The sequence below is a fragment of the Erpetoichthys calabaricus genome, chromosome 2, assembly GCF_900747795.2.
Source record: "Erpetoichthys calabaricus chromosome 2, fErpCal1.3, whole genome shotgun sequence".
NCBI classification, from domain to species: domain Eukaryota; kingdom Metazoa; phylum Chordata; class Cladistia; order Polypteriformes; family Polypteridae; genus Erpetoichthys; species Erpetoichthys calabaricus.
Window position 1 is genome coordinate 127,478,556 of NC_041395.2, and position 15,553 is coordinate 127,494,108.

Here is a 15,553-nt window from a genome sequence, read left to right on the forward strand (position 1 = left end):
CTCTGGAGGGCGATAACATATCATAATCTCTTGGACCAATAGTGTGAGTTTTCTGCATTCGATTTATATGACCGACATTATAAAATACCAGAAATTATTTGGTAAAATCAATCCCCGACTTATCAGAGGGAGAACTTAAACGTGAGTATATATGGTACAGTTATTTTTTTTTTGATGATGTTCGTGAAATCAATAAAACAATTTTTGAAAGACAGGAAGAATTCACAGACGTGATGTCATACCTTTAATGGGCAGCCACACCCAGCAAACACAAGTCATCTTCACACCAGACCAGTCATCTTCAATGCATGTGCTTCAAGAGCAAAGGAAAAAAAAAAAACGAGACCCCTGAAAAAACAGACACAAACATGGGATGAAGATAATAAGATTCAGCAAACTCTGGTAGAGTCGAGTTGGTAAAGCTACTTGTTGCACTGCTGTGCCAAGTAAAGCTAACCAATTGATTTCATGAAAGGCCAGATAACAAGTCAAGTTGTGGTACTTTTAGTATACCTTACAAGTTTTTTTTAACACATATGTAGGTGTTAATTAGTATTCTTAAGACATTCCAAATGTAAAGCATACGCGTTTATTGCTTTTTTCTACAAGAAACCATTTCCTTATGAATGTTTGCATTTATAAAGCTATTTATACAGGTATATCCAGTAGTTTTTACAGTAAGAGTAAACACATAATTTTTAACAGAAAACTTCTGTTAGCAATAATTTCCATTCACGGGTTGGCTTGGCTTGCATTGGGGCCGTATTTAATACATTTTTCTTAAATAACCCCAAGGAATGCAGAACACATGCAGCTGTCAGTTAGAGTAAGCATGAATGCCTTCTGCCTAATTTATACATTTTTTCTTTTCAACAGCTGATATTCAGGTGTCCTGGTGGAAGACATTTTAATGAGGCATTCACAAGTTGACCTTTAGGAGTGTCACTTTTATAGTGAGTGACATTTTTTGACAAGGGTCCTTTATATGATTATTGAAAAAAAACATTTGCCATAAAATATTTTTTTAAAGTATTTGACTATATATACCTGTTCACATTAGTGGATTAAATGAAATGTAATGTGCCTCCATGTATTTTCTCTTTGGCGACATCATTAGTTGCAATTAACTATTAATAATTATCTACCAACTAAGGCAGGAAATTCATCAGTCACATGCAGTCAACAGATGCCTAGGTAAATACATACTGTATCTTTCATCACTGTCTGCCTTTTCACTAAGTTACAGAAAGTTTCTTGCATTAGTTAACCAAGCAATGCATAAACAATTTGATATTTTCTGAACTATATAATAAATATTTTTTCAATTCATCCATTTTCTAAACCCTGTATTCCTGATTTAGGTCACTGGGAGCTATAGACTCTACCTGTAGCAACAAGAGCAACTCATGAAACTAGTCCTTGTGGAAATACCCACTCATTACTAATCAGTTTAGGTCATCTTAGAATCAGAAAAGAATTTAAGATATATTTTCTTTTTTTCTGTGTGAAGAAACATACTGTATCTCCATGTGGAAAACACCCAGATGAAACTTGCTGATATGTAGTCCAAGGTTACTTTTATTAACACACAATTTCCAAGATTATTCTTTATATTGTGCCTTTCAGAAGGAAACCAAAGGAATAAAACTGCTTTAGAGCAGAGACATTTATTTTTTATCACAACTAGATGCCTATGGAAATCTTTAACCTTTTCATTCCTGCCTTCTTCACCAACTTCTCCCATCTAGCCCCACTTCTTCCTATCACCTCCATACTTTTCTTTCATTGACAGACCAGATGTTATTCCCTCTCCAGGTGTTTGCTCCCTTAGCTAAGGCTGGCAGTTAAAATCAATTTCTGGACATCGTTTCAAGTATCCAATGCCCACCTACAGTTGGTGGCTGGGGTTGGCTGTAATATTTACCAGCTATATCCATCATTTCTCTTCCCCCAGAATAATACCAATGGTACATTTATTGATTATACACAAAGGAGAGTGATAATGATAGGAATAGCACAGAGTTTCAAATGAAACAAAAACACAATAAAGACTATCAACCCCACTGCTGCTAACAAGCTTTATTCCTGGCAGTTTGATGTAATGCCATCCATCCATTATCCACCGCTTATCCGAGGTTGGGTCGCGGGGACAGCAGCCTAAGCAGGGAAGCCCAGACCTCCCTCTCCCTGGCCACCTCCTCCAGCTCCTCTGGGAGGACCCCGAAGGCGTTCCAGGGCCAGCCGGGAGATATAATCCCTCCAGCGTGTCCTGGGTCTGCCCCGTGGCCTTCTCCCAGTGGGGCATGCCTGGAACACCCCCCCCCCCCAGGGAGTCGTCCAGGGGGCATCCTAACCAGATGCCTGAACCACCTCAACTGACTCCTCTCAATGTGGAGGAGCAGCAACTCTACTGTGAGTCTCTCCCGGATAACTGAACTCCTCACCCTATCTCTAAGGGAAAGTCCAGCCACCCTGCAGAGAAAACTAATTTCAGCCGCTTGTATCCGAGATCTTGCTCTTTCGGTCACTACCCAAAGTGCATGGCCATAGGTGAGGGTAGGAACGTAGATCGACTGGTAAATTGACAGCCTCGCCTTTTGGCTCAGCTCTCTCTTCACCACGACAGACCGTTGCAGAGCCCGCATTACTGCGGATACCGCACCGATCCGTCTGTCAACCTCCCGCTCCATTCTTCCCTCACTCGTGAACAAGACCCCGAGATACTTGAACTCCTCCACTTGAGGCAGTACTGTGCTCCCAACCCGGAGAGAGCATTCCACCCTTTTCCGGCTGAGAACCATGGCCTCGGATTTAGAGGTGCTGACTCTCATCCCCGCTGCTTCGCACTTCTCTGCGAACTGCTCCAGTGAGAGCTGGAGGTCACTGTCCGATGAAGCCAACAGAACCACTTCATCTGCAAATAGCAGAGACGAGATTCTGAGGTCACCGAACAAGACCCTCTCCCCTCCTTGGTTGCACCTAGAAATTCTGTCCATATAACTTATGAACAGAGTCGGTGACAAAGGGCAGCCCTGGCGGAGTCCAACCTCAACAGGAAATGAGTCCGACTTATTACCGGCAATGCGGACCAAGCTCCTGCTCCTCCTGTACAGGGACTGGATGGCTTGTAACAACGAGCCTTGTACCCCGTACTCTTGGAGCACACCCCACAGGACGCTTCGAGGGACACGGTCAATTGCCTTCTCCAAATCCACAAAACACATGTGGACTGGTTGGGCAAACTCCCATGCCCCCTCCAGGATTCTGATTGATGTTTGATATAATGTCTTTTGTAATTTCCCTCTTTAAAAGTACACCAAGCTCTCCACCATGTTACCTCCAGGCTCCCTATCTCTCTTTCTGTACCTGCCCCCTTCCCACCCCAATCTGTCTCACACATTTTTATTTGCCTATCAATCCTAATTTACTAGCCTCAGGCAGTTTACCTCCCAACATTCAGTACACTGGAAAAATGTGTTCTTAAACTACCTGCTTAAGCTTCAGGACTACTTTAAGGTTAATGGATGTGCCATACAACTCCATGTCTGCAAACTCCAAGAGTGGTATCTATAGCTGCTGTGGGAACTACATCCAGGCAATGTTCCTTCTGAGGTGTGTGTATGTGCTGGTGCATACAACATTTCTCACCAACACAATAGAGTGAGCAAAGAAATCCACCCAACCCAACCCAAGCCATACCACCTACCAAAAGTTTTCAACTACACAATAGCCCTTCTTATGAGAATCAGAAGAAAGTTGAATGTATTCACTCAGAAATAATGCTGTCAAATTATTCAAAAAAATCAATATTTGAAAAAAAAAGTATGCTGTATATTTGAATATATTCAAACATAGGTTAAATATTCTGCAGGGTACCTATGTTTGTACTATATATGCCTTTTACAGTTTTTATTGTTTATTTATTTTTCTTTTTTGCTCATGGTGCATCTTCAAAGCAGGAAGTGCATATGCCTTGTGCATAGTTGCATGAAAGAAGCAGGTGAAAACTCAACTGCAGCCTTCAAATGAAAGTGCTCATTAGTCAATTAATCTTCTTTTACATACCTTTCTTAAAAAACAAAAAAAAAGCAGCCAGTGGACGATGGGTTAGACGTGCAGGATCCAACTTCATACTTTGCAGTATAGGATGCCTGTTGAGTTGTGTCATCAGGAGTAGACAGTGAATAAATAACATATGGGAATAAACTCAACTTAGTTTTTTCTAGTCTCCCTCTTTATAGTTACAAAAAATGTAATACAGATGACCTTTAAAGGGCAAACTCAGCTATAGGATGTACTGTGGACCCCCTGGATGTCATAGCGAAGGAGAACATTAAAATAAAACTGAGTGCCATTATGAACAATGGTACACATCCTCTTTCTGACACTCTAACACTCAAGACTTTACAAATAATTCAGTAGAAGTTGTGTCAAGAAACACTACTGGGGCTTCTTTGTACCAACAGAAATACATCTGCATAATGCCTCACCTGGGCTGAGACAGCCAAGTCAGAGCTTTTCTTTCTAATTTTCTTGCTTTATAATAATTCTAATGTGTGTTTACACCAAAGTGTGTGTGTACATTTATTTATTTAAAGAGCTTTTGTAAAAAGCCAAATTTTCCCCTGGGGACACATCTATCTATCTATCTATCTATCTATCTATCTATCTATCTATCTATCTATCTATCTATCTATCTATCTATCTATCTATCTATCTATCTATCTATCTATCTATCCTGTAGTATATTCCTTTCTTTTTTTCTCACTTTTTTTGTATTATTTTTGTCTTTCTTCAGAACTAAATTTTTTACGTCTGTATTTCATTTCTGTCTTGCGCCTGGTAATATTATTTTAGGTATCACTGGATTTAATAATGAATGAAAGGATGGATCGAAAATACTATTCAAAAAAATAAATTTTTGCTTGGTAGTCATTTTTCCAAATAAAGGATGATAAGGCAGGCAACTCTGCATGTTGAAATTCTAAATCAACCTTGGTTGATCTTTTTAATATTTTGTTGCATGTAATGCAATATTTACAGAAGTCAGAAAATATACACATGGTGTAACATTAAGGTGTCTTCAGGGACTTAGTTAACTGAACTTAAACTTGGGGCATTTTAATTTTGTTTAGTTACTTCGTCAAATTCAGTTATCACATTTTTGCTTATGAAATATTTTTGTAATGAATTATACAGTGATAATAGAATGCTGTGTAATAGCATTTTACAGTGTCATTGTGACGATGCGGGTTCTGCTCCATGCTCCCAACTCTTGAACCCAACACCATCGGTAATGTCACCGATGAGCTAGACAGTGAGGCAATAACAATGAGCAAGGGGATGGTAGAAGTGCAAAAGTGCTTTTATTAAAAGACAATCAAAAACAGTGTTCAAAGTAAAGTGCTGTGCAGTTCATTCAATAAATAAATAAATAATCCAAAAACATGTGGAGGTTAAAATCAATAAACAAACTCTTCTAAAAACCACGAGGTAAAATGTCACAGGAAGTAACATGTTAAAACCAAAAGCCCGGTGTCTTTTACCTGGCAGCTCTCCTGCTTCTCCCATCTGGGCCACGCAACAGGAGAGTCGCCCTTTCAACAAAACATGTCTACTGGGAGTCAAGTTTTTTTTATTTCAAGAGACATGGCTACTGCAGTGGGTGAATATCACATTATGTGTGAACACAACTAAAAGGTACATGGTCATGTTGCCCATGCGGTACTGTAACTTCCCATCATGAGCAACACACAGTATTTCTGTTCGGCATCATGAATGAATGAATAAATTAATTGTATATGCTTGAATAGTTTAAATAAACATGCCACTTAAAAATACATTTTCAAATGTTGCATATGAGTAATGTGAATAGATAACTACAGTATATTCCCTAATATTTAGTAGTGCTCACGGAGTAATGTCACTGAACATTTTTGCTCACAAAGAAACATTTTTGCTCATTCCATCACAGTCCTTGGAGGGAACATTCCACCCTGAGTACACATTGTACCTCGGAAACATGTGCCTATACTCTTGATCTACAAAGCAGGCTTCAACATCTCCTTTGTGGATAAGACTGCTGACCCTTTATACTCTGTAGAATTACACAGGGACTTCCTGTTGGTTTCTTGGATTGAGGGTTGGGTATCCTTAAGTTAAGCAGGGTTGCTTGTGCTCTAGCATCTTCTTTTACAAGCTTTCTCCCTAATCACCATCTTCTCTGGAATATTCCCAAAAGATTCCCTTGCCAAGCCAAGCACATTTTACAATGACTGGGTTTACCACCCTTAGTGGTCCCTATCTTCCCACACTGGCATACAGAGTAAGTGCCCATATGCCTTAGCAAATGCTTTTGTGATTTGGCTTTTACTGAAAAAAATAAGATAGATAAAATCTTGAAAAATAAAAAGACAGATTTACTATAAAGTGTATTTATATAAAAATGGTAATGCCCACCCCACACTATGAAATAATAATTTTTTTAAAGAGTACTTTATAATAATGCATACTATTCCTAAGTTCTTTAAACATACAGTACAATTGTACAAACAGTGATTTCCATTCATTCCAATGCAAGATCACATCCTGGCAGCATTGGGACCAAGCAAAGGGTGGTATGTCAATCCATCTCAGGGCACAGTTATACTTACAAACTTTTGTATTCATTCCATGTTAATTAACCTCACCTGTATTTCTTCAGGATATGTAAGGAAATTAGTGGATATGGAGAATTTACAGAGCTTGTACAAACTCCATTAGGAGACTGTGTCCAGGCAGGGATTTGAAGAGGTGCCAATAGCATAAGGTTTTATAACAATACAAAACAAGGAAAAGCATTACTGTCATGATAAAGCTTTTGATTTTGATTTTTTGTAAATTCTACTTGATCTCAAAAAATTATGTAGTGGGTTTAGAGATTAAGAAATCTTATGCTCACGTCTGTTTTTGTGCTTGATACATTTTAAACATTGTTGAAAATAAGAAATGTTTCTCCACAACACTGTTTCATTTTTCTTGTGGAAGACAGAATTGTGAGTTGTGTGTGTGTGTGTGTGTTTTTTTTGTTTTTGATTGGTTTCTATGCAATTGCTAGGTGCGAAATAATAAGCCTTGACATGTCAAAAAGGTTTGGGGCAGCCACCCGTATACTTGAAAAAAGGCTGCAACAAGTGAAAATTGAAGGTACAGTATTGTACAGTTTGAGTCCACAACAGGCTGTGTTTTAAGCCAAGGCAGGGGGAGTGACGTCATTGGGCCAGGAACCAGAAGTGATGTCAGAGGTTCCAGGCAGAATTTCCCGTGTTTGGTCTGCAGGGATAAAAGAGAAAGGGTTATTGCACCCCACCACCCCCTGGCCTGGCGTGGAATTACCTTCTTTTGGTCCTTCTAGCTGCTTCCCATGCGCATGTGTGTGACATAAGCATGGTCAATTTACAGGTTTCTGTTATACAACATAAAATTTTTTCTTGTTAAACATTTTTGGTTGTTTTATTAAACATCATTTTAAAAGGTTAATGTTGATAACTACACAAAGAACAGAGAACATCATTTTTAAAAATGACAGTATGAATAGTAGAAACTGCATAAAATCACTCCTGCAGGCTTTATTATAGACATGACTTAAAAAGACTTTGCCTCCATTCCATTATTATAACAGAAGACTCCCACATTGATGGCAATTGGAAACAGAATGCCGCTAACAAGTGGTAAGAACAGGACTTGTGCTAGTTTTAGCCACAAAGAAGTCAATTTCTTACATTAATATCGGCTACTGAGGGTCACGCTGTTTCTGTGCCAGTAATAATTGTTTATCCATCTGTTGACTCACAGCCAGAGAGGATGTGACTTGCACAGGTCACACAGCAAGTTAATGATAGGGCCCAGGCTTCCAAATCAGCACTGTAATGTCTAACCTATTAGTCAGTAGGCCATAATTTCTGCCAAGCACTTTATTTGATACCCATGTTAACAATCTAGTCTATGACGACGCCGGAAATGTCTGCTAGTTATTTATAACTTTGATTTGTAGACCATTTATCCTTTCCTGAATGACGGTAATCATTTTACATTTAAAGTATTGCAGTAAGTCACAGTTTCTGCTTGAAAAGGAAGCAAGCTGAAAAGCCAGGCTAAGATTATAAAAAATGCATATGCATCTCTGGTAATTATTTACAAAATGTTCTTTTTATCTTATCTCATTGTGGCTTTCATTTTATGCGCATGTTTTCTAAAGATATCACTGGACATTTACCTGAAAGCAATGTTTTAAATAGCACTGTTTCACTTGAATGCTCCCCCTGCCAATTTCCTGCAATCCTTGCATGGGAGAGACTCCCATAGTATGACTATATACAGTATTTCTCCTTCCTACCTTAGGCTACTGAGTATTATAATTCTTAAGAGTCCATGAGACCTTTCAGCTATTCATCCAAACCGCCCACCTCCTCATCCCATTAACTTTTAATAAGAAATTTGAAAGACCACAGATTTTATTGTTTGCCGCATGCCTTGTGATTATAACTAAATCACTTTTACGCTCTTGTGAATTTTATTTCTTTGTCAAATTCACATAATTAAAGCTGTGAGGCAAGTTACAAGGAAATTGTTCACTTGCTACAAATGGTCAAACTTGAACACTTCATTATGTCACATTATTGTACTTGAGCTATAATGAGCTGGGCACATAATCAGTATGGCTTGTTCAATGGAGCTATTAAAATCATGATTTAGACATTGGTATTTAAACTGCACTTGTAAAGCCAATAAAGCATGTGCTCAGACTATCCTAGCTTATGTTCTTCTTCTTCTTCTTCCTGAGGAACAGTGAAGCTTGTTACTTCAGCGTGTTCACCCACTGGGTGCTAGAAGTAATCCTGATGTCTGTGGCCACAAGGCAGGAAGCCACCGTGAAAGGGTAGCAGTATTCTTAAAAGTGTATTAATTTTACATCGCCACTCAATTTGACAATGTGTCCTAGGAATGTAGAAGGAAAGTGGAGACAGCATAAGGAAATCCTGAGAGGTCCTCTTTAAAACCAACTCAGCCTGGAATAAAAGCAGGGCATATCATCAGATTTATATTTAGAATTTTCAGTATCAATAACAAAACAGGACTTCAGGTTTTGTGTAAAAAAAGAAAACATTGTGAAAAGCTGAAATCAATTGACTTAAAGAGCTGCTTGTGGCCCTGTGGTATGAAGGTATTTGCTGTGATCTAACTGCAAACTAATCATGCAGTGGTTTGCTATTATAGCAATTAAGGAACACAATTGTTATTTGTTTAAGAGGACATTATTTATATTATTTTTGCTGTTTAATTATATCCAAGCACGTATTTAACCATTTCTTTAACCCCACTTTTTCAAATACAGGACCACAGAAGACTGGAACTTAGCCTGTTGGGAAAGGGTCATGATATCACTGCAAAAAATTAAATCTAACCAGTTCTGGATAGCTTGCCAGTCTTTTGCAGGACACATTCTCAAATGCTAGGTTAATTTAAAACTGTCTATCTGTCTAATATGTTTATTTTTAAATGGGGAGAAAGCCAGAGGACCTAAAGACAACTTCAATGAAATGTGGGTAAGACGATGATAATGCTTGGAATTGAACCCAGGTCCCATGATTACAGGTCCATGATTACAGTACAAACCATTGTTCCTCAGTGCTTCCACCCTCAATCTATATTATAAATATTCAAATCGAAAATACAATACAATAATACAATACAATTTATTTTTGTATAGCCCAAAATCACACAAGAAGTGCCGAAATGGGCTTTAACAGGTCTTGCCTCTTAACAGCCCCCTAGCCTTGACTCTCTAAGAAGACAAGGAAAAACTCCCAAAAAAACCCTTGTAGGGAAAAAAATGGAAGAAACCTTGGGAAAGGCAGTTCAAAGAGAGACCCCTTTCCAGGTAGGTTGGGTGTGCAGTGGGTGTCAAAAAGAAGGGGTCAATACAATACAATACACAGAACAGAACAAATCCTCAATACAGTATAAAAATAAAAATAGTACAGAGTTTAACAGTAGATGATATCACATAATATGATTTGGATTTGTTTAGAGGCCTGGAGACCTCAACCATCAAGCTGCCTCTCCCAACTAGCCATTCCACAGCTGAAACAGCACTGGGCCAGCCAATCCGATGAAAGGACCCATCTACCCGACAATTCCTGCGATCTTCCATCAGGGATGACTTTACCTTAGGCAGGCAAAACAACTTGGCAGGTGGGCCGTGGCACCAAGTGCCACATTTAAGTACCGAGAAGAGAAACAGAATAGGTGAGGGTTATTATACAATTCTAACTATCATGTTACTTATGTTTTAGTGCTAATGACTAACAACAGAGATGCAGTCTGTACAGTTAATCAGCAGCTCTAGTCATGATATGCTAAACTGAAGTAGTGAGTCTTTAGCCGAGATTTAAAAGCTGAGACCGAAGGGGCATCTCTTATAGTAGCAGGCAGACCATTCCACAGTTTAAGGGCCCTGCAACTAAAAGCGCAACCTCCCATTGTTATTCTATTAATCCTTGGATCATAAGCAGACCGGCATCTTGAGATCTTAATGTACTGTACACTCTGGTTTGTAAGTCATGATAAGTTCAGACAAGTAAGCCGGACCTTGGCCATTTAATGCTTTATATGTTAAAAGGGGGATTTTGAAATCTGCCCTAAACTTAACAGGGAGCCAGTGTAAGGATTTAAGAACTAGAGGCAAATGGTTTACTCAGGGTGACACTGCTGTTGGTGGCAAGCATTTACCTGGAGTCCACTGCTCATGCCACTTGGTCACGCTGTCTACAGATTACAACATTTCTATTGTAGTTTTCCTCATGCATCCTATTTTGGCTACAACGGGGTGCTTGCTAAACTATGAGGCTTGACTCTTAAGTATTTCTTGGAAACCAGGCATTATTGCTCACTTATTTACTGCCAAAATTTTTAGTTTAGCAAGGCTTGTTTTCTTTTCCATTGCATGTGTCTTTTCATGCAGAGTTTCTGTCTCCTTAAGAAGGTCAAGTGAACTGCCATCCACTTTGGCCTGACATCTTTTATTTTGCCTACAAGAGGTATAACCAGAAGTTTTGTTCATACCTGGGGGTTGTGATGAATTTCCAAGTTTCTGTTTCCCCTTTCTGGACATGTTAGTGTTAACACTTTTGTTGCCTTACTGTAATGAGAAGAAGATAGATCCTCCTTGAACACCTCCTGCTGTGAGGAGACTAAGTGAACTGTGACACTGTTTAAGCATAAAATTCTTTTCTTAAATACCTTTTACTTTATGTAATGAAACTCATTCCAGATTTTCACTTTCTTTTTTTTTTCAGAAGGATGAGGTGGATGACAACCCTATTGAGCTTAGCAAGGTACAAAGTGTTAAGGTGGTGGCAAAAAAACGCAGGGACCGCAGTCTTCCACGCGCATTTGAGATCTTTACAGATAACAAGACCTATGTCTTCAAAGCAAAGGATGAGAAAAATGCAGAGGAGTGGCTGCAGTGTATCAATGTTGCTGTCGCCCAGGCAAAAGAAAGAGAGAACAGAGAAGCCACAACATACCTGTGACAGAGAAGATTCATACAGGAACTCACCAGTGTAGCAGAGTAGCTGTACCATGGAAAGACTAATACCACTGTCATTGTGAAAGTTCAAAGGCTGTAAAATATGAGCAGTCGATACACATTGCTTTACTTGGATGAGCTACTCCTTGGAATAATGTGCACAATACAAGAAATGCTCGTTCAATTAAGACATTTTGTACTTTTCTGTTGATTTAACAAGACATCTCATGCAGGAAACCCGGGGGGCTGATTTTTATGCACAATGTACAATATACATCTCACTCATAATCTTTATGATGTAGTCTGTTTAGCTAAGAAGACATGAACTTCTGGGATGACTTTGCAAATCTTACTACTTTTGGAAAAGAAATAACTTTCATTAATGAAAGTGGAAACAGATTGACCAATGTAACTGAATGGGGCCCTCTATCCTGCCTTGAAGAATGGAGTGAACATATCAAAATATATAGGCATTATATGAAAATATCAAAACAGCATATGAAGTTTGAAGATTGTATCTTTCCAGTCAACCTAAATCCCCACTTTTACCTGCAGTAATGCACTGAGAAGTGAATGAAGTGATGAGATCACAGGTACAACAATTTTGAATGTAATCTTCTACTACTACTACTATTATTAAATTGTTAAGGAATTCTGATACTGTATCAAGTAGGCCTAAAATCAGAGCTTCAGATCAAGTGGAGAAGCTTATTTTAGATTTTTCTTGTATGTAGTTTAATTATTTTATGTTAGCTACAGTGTATTTGTTATATATAATCCTGGACTTAAAAGTAGCAGTGCACTTAACAAAAATAAAATTAATTCAGCTCATTTGAAACTAATTTGGTGAGGATGCCTTCTATAGCAGCACCTGCTGAAGGAATTCTCCAAGGCAGGTCCCCACTGTCTGGGAACCCACCATGACAGAGGGACCATAGTGCTCAGATTTATAGTTGGTGAAACTTTTTCCATTTGATAACACCAAAGAACAAGTACACATTCATCCATTCAGATTGTTGCTATTGTAACCATATGCAGTAAAATCGATAGCACAAAACAGATTGATGACTTTTCAACAGCCTGATTATATACAGTACTTGGTGTTTTGTACCCTTTGCTGTTTGCTAGTCCTGTTGATTTGTGCACTGAAGATTTAAAATGGATGCAATTTTTTTAAATTCATGATGTCTATCTACTCTGTGAAACCTGTGTTGATTGGAAAGAACAATCTGTTATATGGACCCAATGTAATACTTTTCAGGGCAGTTTTAAGTACTGTGTGTCAGAGTAGGCAGAGATGAGATTCTGTGTAGAAAACAGGCTAGAGTGGAATTAAAAATTCAGTCCTGAGACTGATTACTAAATTTCACTTAAATAAAAAGTGAGCTGTACTCACTATATTCAGTCTGGGGCTATAGAGTACAAACCCCCATTGATAAATAATCTTAAATGATGACATTATATAATTGGAGTAAGCAATTTAAAAACTTGAATGCTTGGATGTATATTGTGAAGTTATAATCTTTTAAAGTATTTTCATGTCTTCCTACATCTAATTGGTCAGTTATGAAGATGTGCAGACAATACCAATGATTTATGTGAAAAAAAGACACTGTGATTTTTAGATTTTAGACGCTATGGTTCCAACACTAACGTTTTGTCTCTTAGACTACAATGTCTGTACCAGACAGTCAAATCCATAAAGATGGATGATCACTTCATACACTATACCTTTTTCTTTTGTTCTTATTACTCAAAATATTCTTTAATCTATTTTTATTATTTTTTATGCCCCCTACTTACTTGATTTTTAAAAAATGCAGAATTTTATTAGACCTTATATCTCTCTATTATAATAAAGAAAAATCTTGAGCAGAGAGATGAGACGTGACTTTCTCAGAGAGACACTTTCATGTCCCACTAGATTGAGACTTTGTGCCAAGAGATTTAGCCACACCTGGGGCTGGAAATAAAACACAAAGAGTAGATGACAAAGTAGAACGTTGTAAAGAATTCAAAAACATTGGTGCGATACACATGCAGAGCAGGTTAGAGATAATGGAAGCATGAAAATTCGAAAGTCTCAAAAAAAATTATAGTAACGATAGCATTAGCGCAAAAAAACAGAAATTATTACTTGGTGAAATAACTGAACAGCGAAAAGAAATCAAATATATTGTTCTGATTTACACTTTAAGTCGGAGACTTGTAGATCATCTAATTCATGTTGCCATCAGGGAAAAGTAGTGTTTCTTCCCAATGAAGAGGTGTATCTGTAAGAATTAAAAGATTTGTTGTCTGGTAAAAGTGAAATACCGTGAGAGAATATTCCAAGCCCCGTGAGACGAGACTTTATGCAAAGAGATTTGGAAAAGTCCTGCCCACATCTAAAACCTTTACAACCACGCACACGGTTCAATCATTTCTCATTTGTGTGAATGCTATTGTCAGACACAGTTCTTGTGGAGAGAAAGAAATGATATTCACTCAAGGGCAGTTATATGTTGCTTTGTCACAATGTAATTCCAAACACGGAATCAAAATTCAATATGATATTGACGAAAAGGTAAAAGCGAAAAGAGATCGAGTATATGGACATAAGTGATATGTCAGAAGTATGTAGATATTGTTTAGCTTTAAACTTTAAGTCGGAGACTTGTAGATCGTCTAATTTGTGTTGCCATCCGGGAAATGTAGTGTTTCTTCCCAATTAAGAAGCCTATCCACGAGAAATAAAAGTTTTGTTGTTTGGTGAAAATGAAATCCACAAACGCGTACGGCAGTGACTCGAAGTTGCTGCCGCGTAGCACAGGCAGGGGGGGTTGGCAAGTGAAGCGAAAAGAGGGCGAAGCCCCGTAGCATGCTATATGTTTTACTACTGTTAATTTGTATGGACTGCCACCATGTTTCAGTTTCTATTTACCTATCCCCTTTTTAATTTTAGGTCTTCATTTTTCTAATAATATGTTTTATTTTATGTATGTTTCATTATGTAATGCTAACAGCTTATTCTGCACACACTAATAATCAGTGGTGTCATATGAATAAGGACAATGGACAATTCTTGCCCATCAGCTTTCTGGGAAAATAATTAAACTCAGGAACTGACATGTGAAACTATTTTATTATACTATTTTAAGTTCTTAAATGTGTGTATTATGGTTTCTGCGCCTGTATGTCATGTATTGAACTATTCCTGCCTTGCATCCAGCATTAACCAGCATGAGCAGCTGTCCCCCCGAGACTCTGACCTGGGTTAAAAGGATGCACTAAATGGATGTTAGTTGCTCTTGTGCTTGTTTTGGCAAAAGAAATATAGTAAGGGATTGTTTTGCCACATGAACGTTTTCACAAAAGGTACTTTAACCTTTAAAGTTCTTTTTATGCTATCGGACAAGTTAATACCGGAAATGCTTAAATTATTAACCTTGATTTACATGTACAACCTGCCATACTTACCTTTGTTACATTCATTTATCTTCATGTTTCAAACACAATAGTTACCACGGACCTGTCACTGCCCCTGCTAGGTTACAGAGCAAATGAAAAGCAATTTCACAATACCTTAGCAAGACCCAATGTCCTATCATTGCCCCATGGCACATCCATTAAAAGGGCTACACTTCAGAATATCTCAGCAAAGGCCAAGAGCAGCTTTAAGAGCCGTACTTCATCTGGGACTTACCAGATATGCTACATTTGAAAGGGCTGCACAAATCAATAGGGCAATATGGCTTAGGCTGGCAACCTCAGCTTCAAAACCTTAGCAGGGGCCAAAAGTGGCTACCTCATCATTACCCCAGAAAGTGCTGCACAATTCTAACAGGATGAGCACAGCTTACACCTGAACAAACATACAAAAGACATGCTCCAAAAAGCTCATATTGCTACATTTGAAAGAGCTAAACAAATAAGCACATGGGGCAAATAATAACAATAAAGAGAGTAAGTTTTAGGGAGGAAATATTCAAACTTGTTTTTAAT

The 15,553-nt window shown here is 38.2% G+C and overlaps 1 protein-coding gene across 1 annotated transcript in view; it reads left to right on the plus strand.

Moving 5' to 3' along the window:
* Positions 1-12,561, plus strand: part of veph1 (ventricular zone expressed PH domain-containing 1) — a 234,384-nt gene extending 221,823 nt beyond the window's left edge. Inside the window, exon 13 of the mRNA XM_028794493.2 lies at positions 11,337-12,561. Coding sequence (XP_028650326.2) covers positions 11,337-11,573 — 237 coding nt within the window. The 3' untranslated portion in view covers positions 11,574-12,561. The remainder of the gene's footprint in view (positions 1-11,336) is intronic.
* The last annotated feature ends 2,992 nt before the right edge of the window (positions 12,562-15,553 follow it).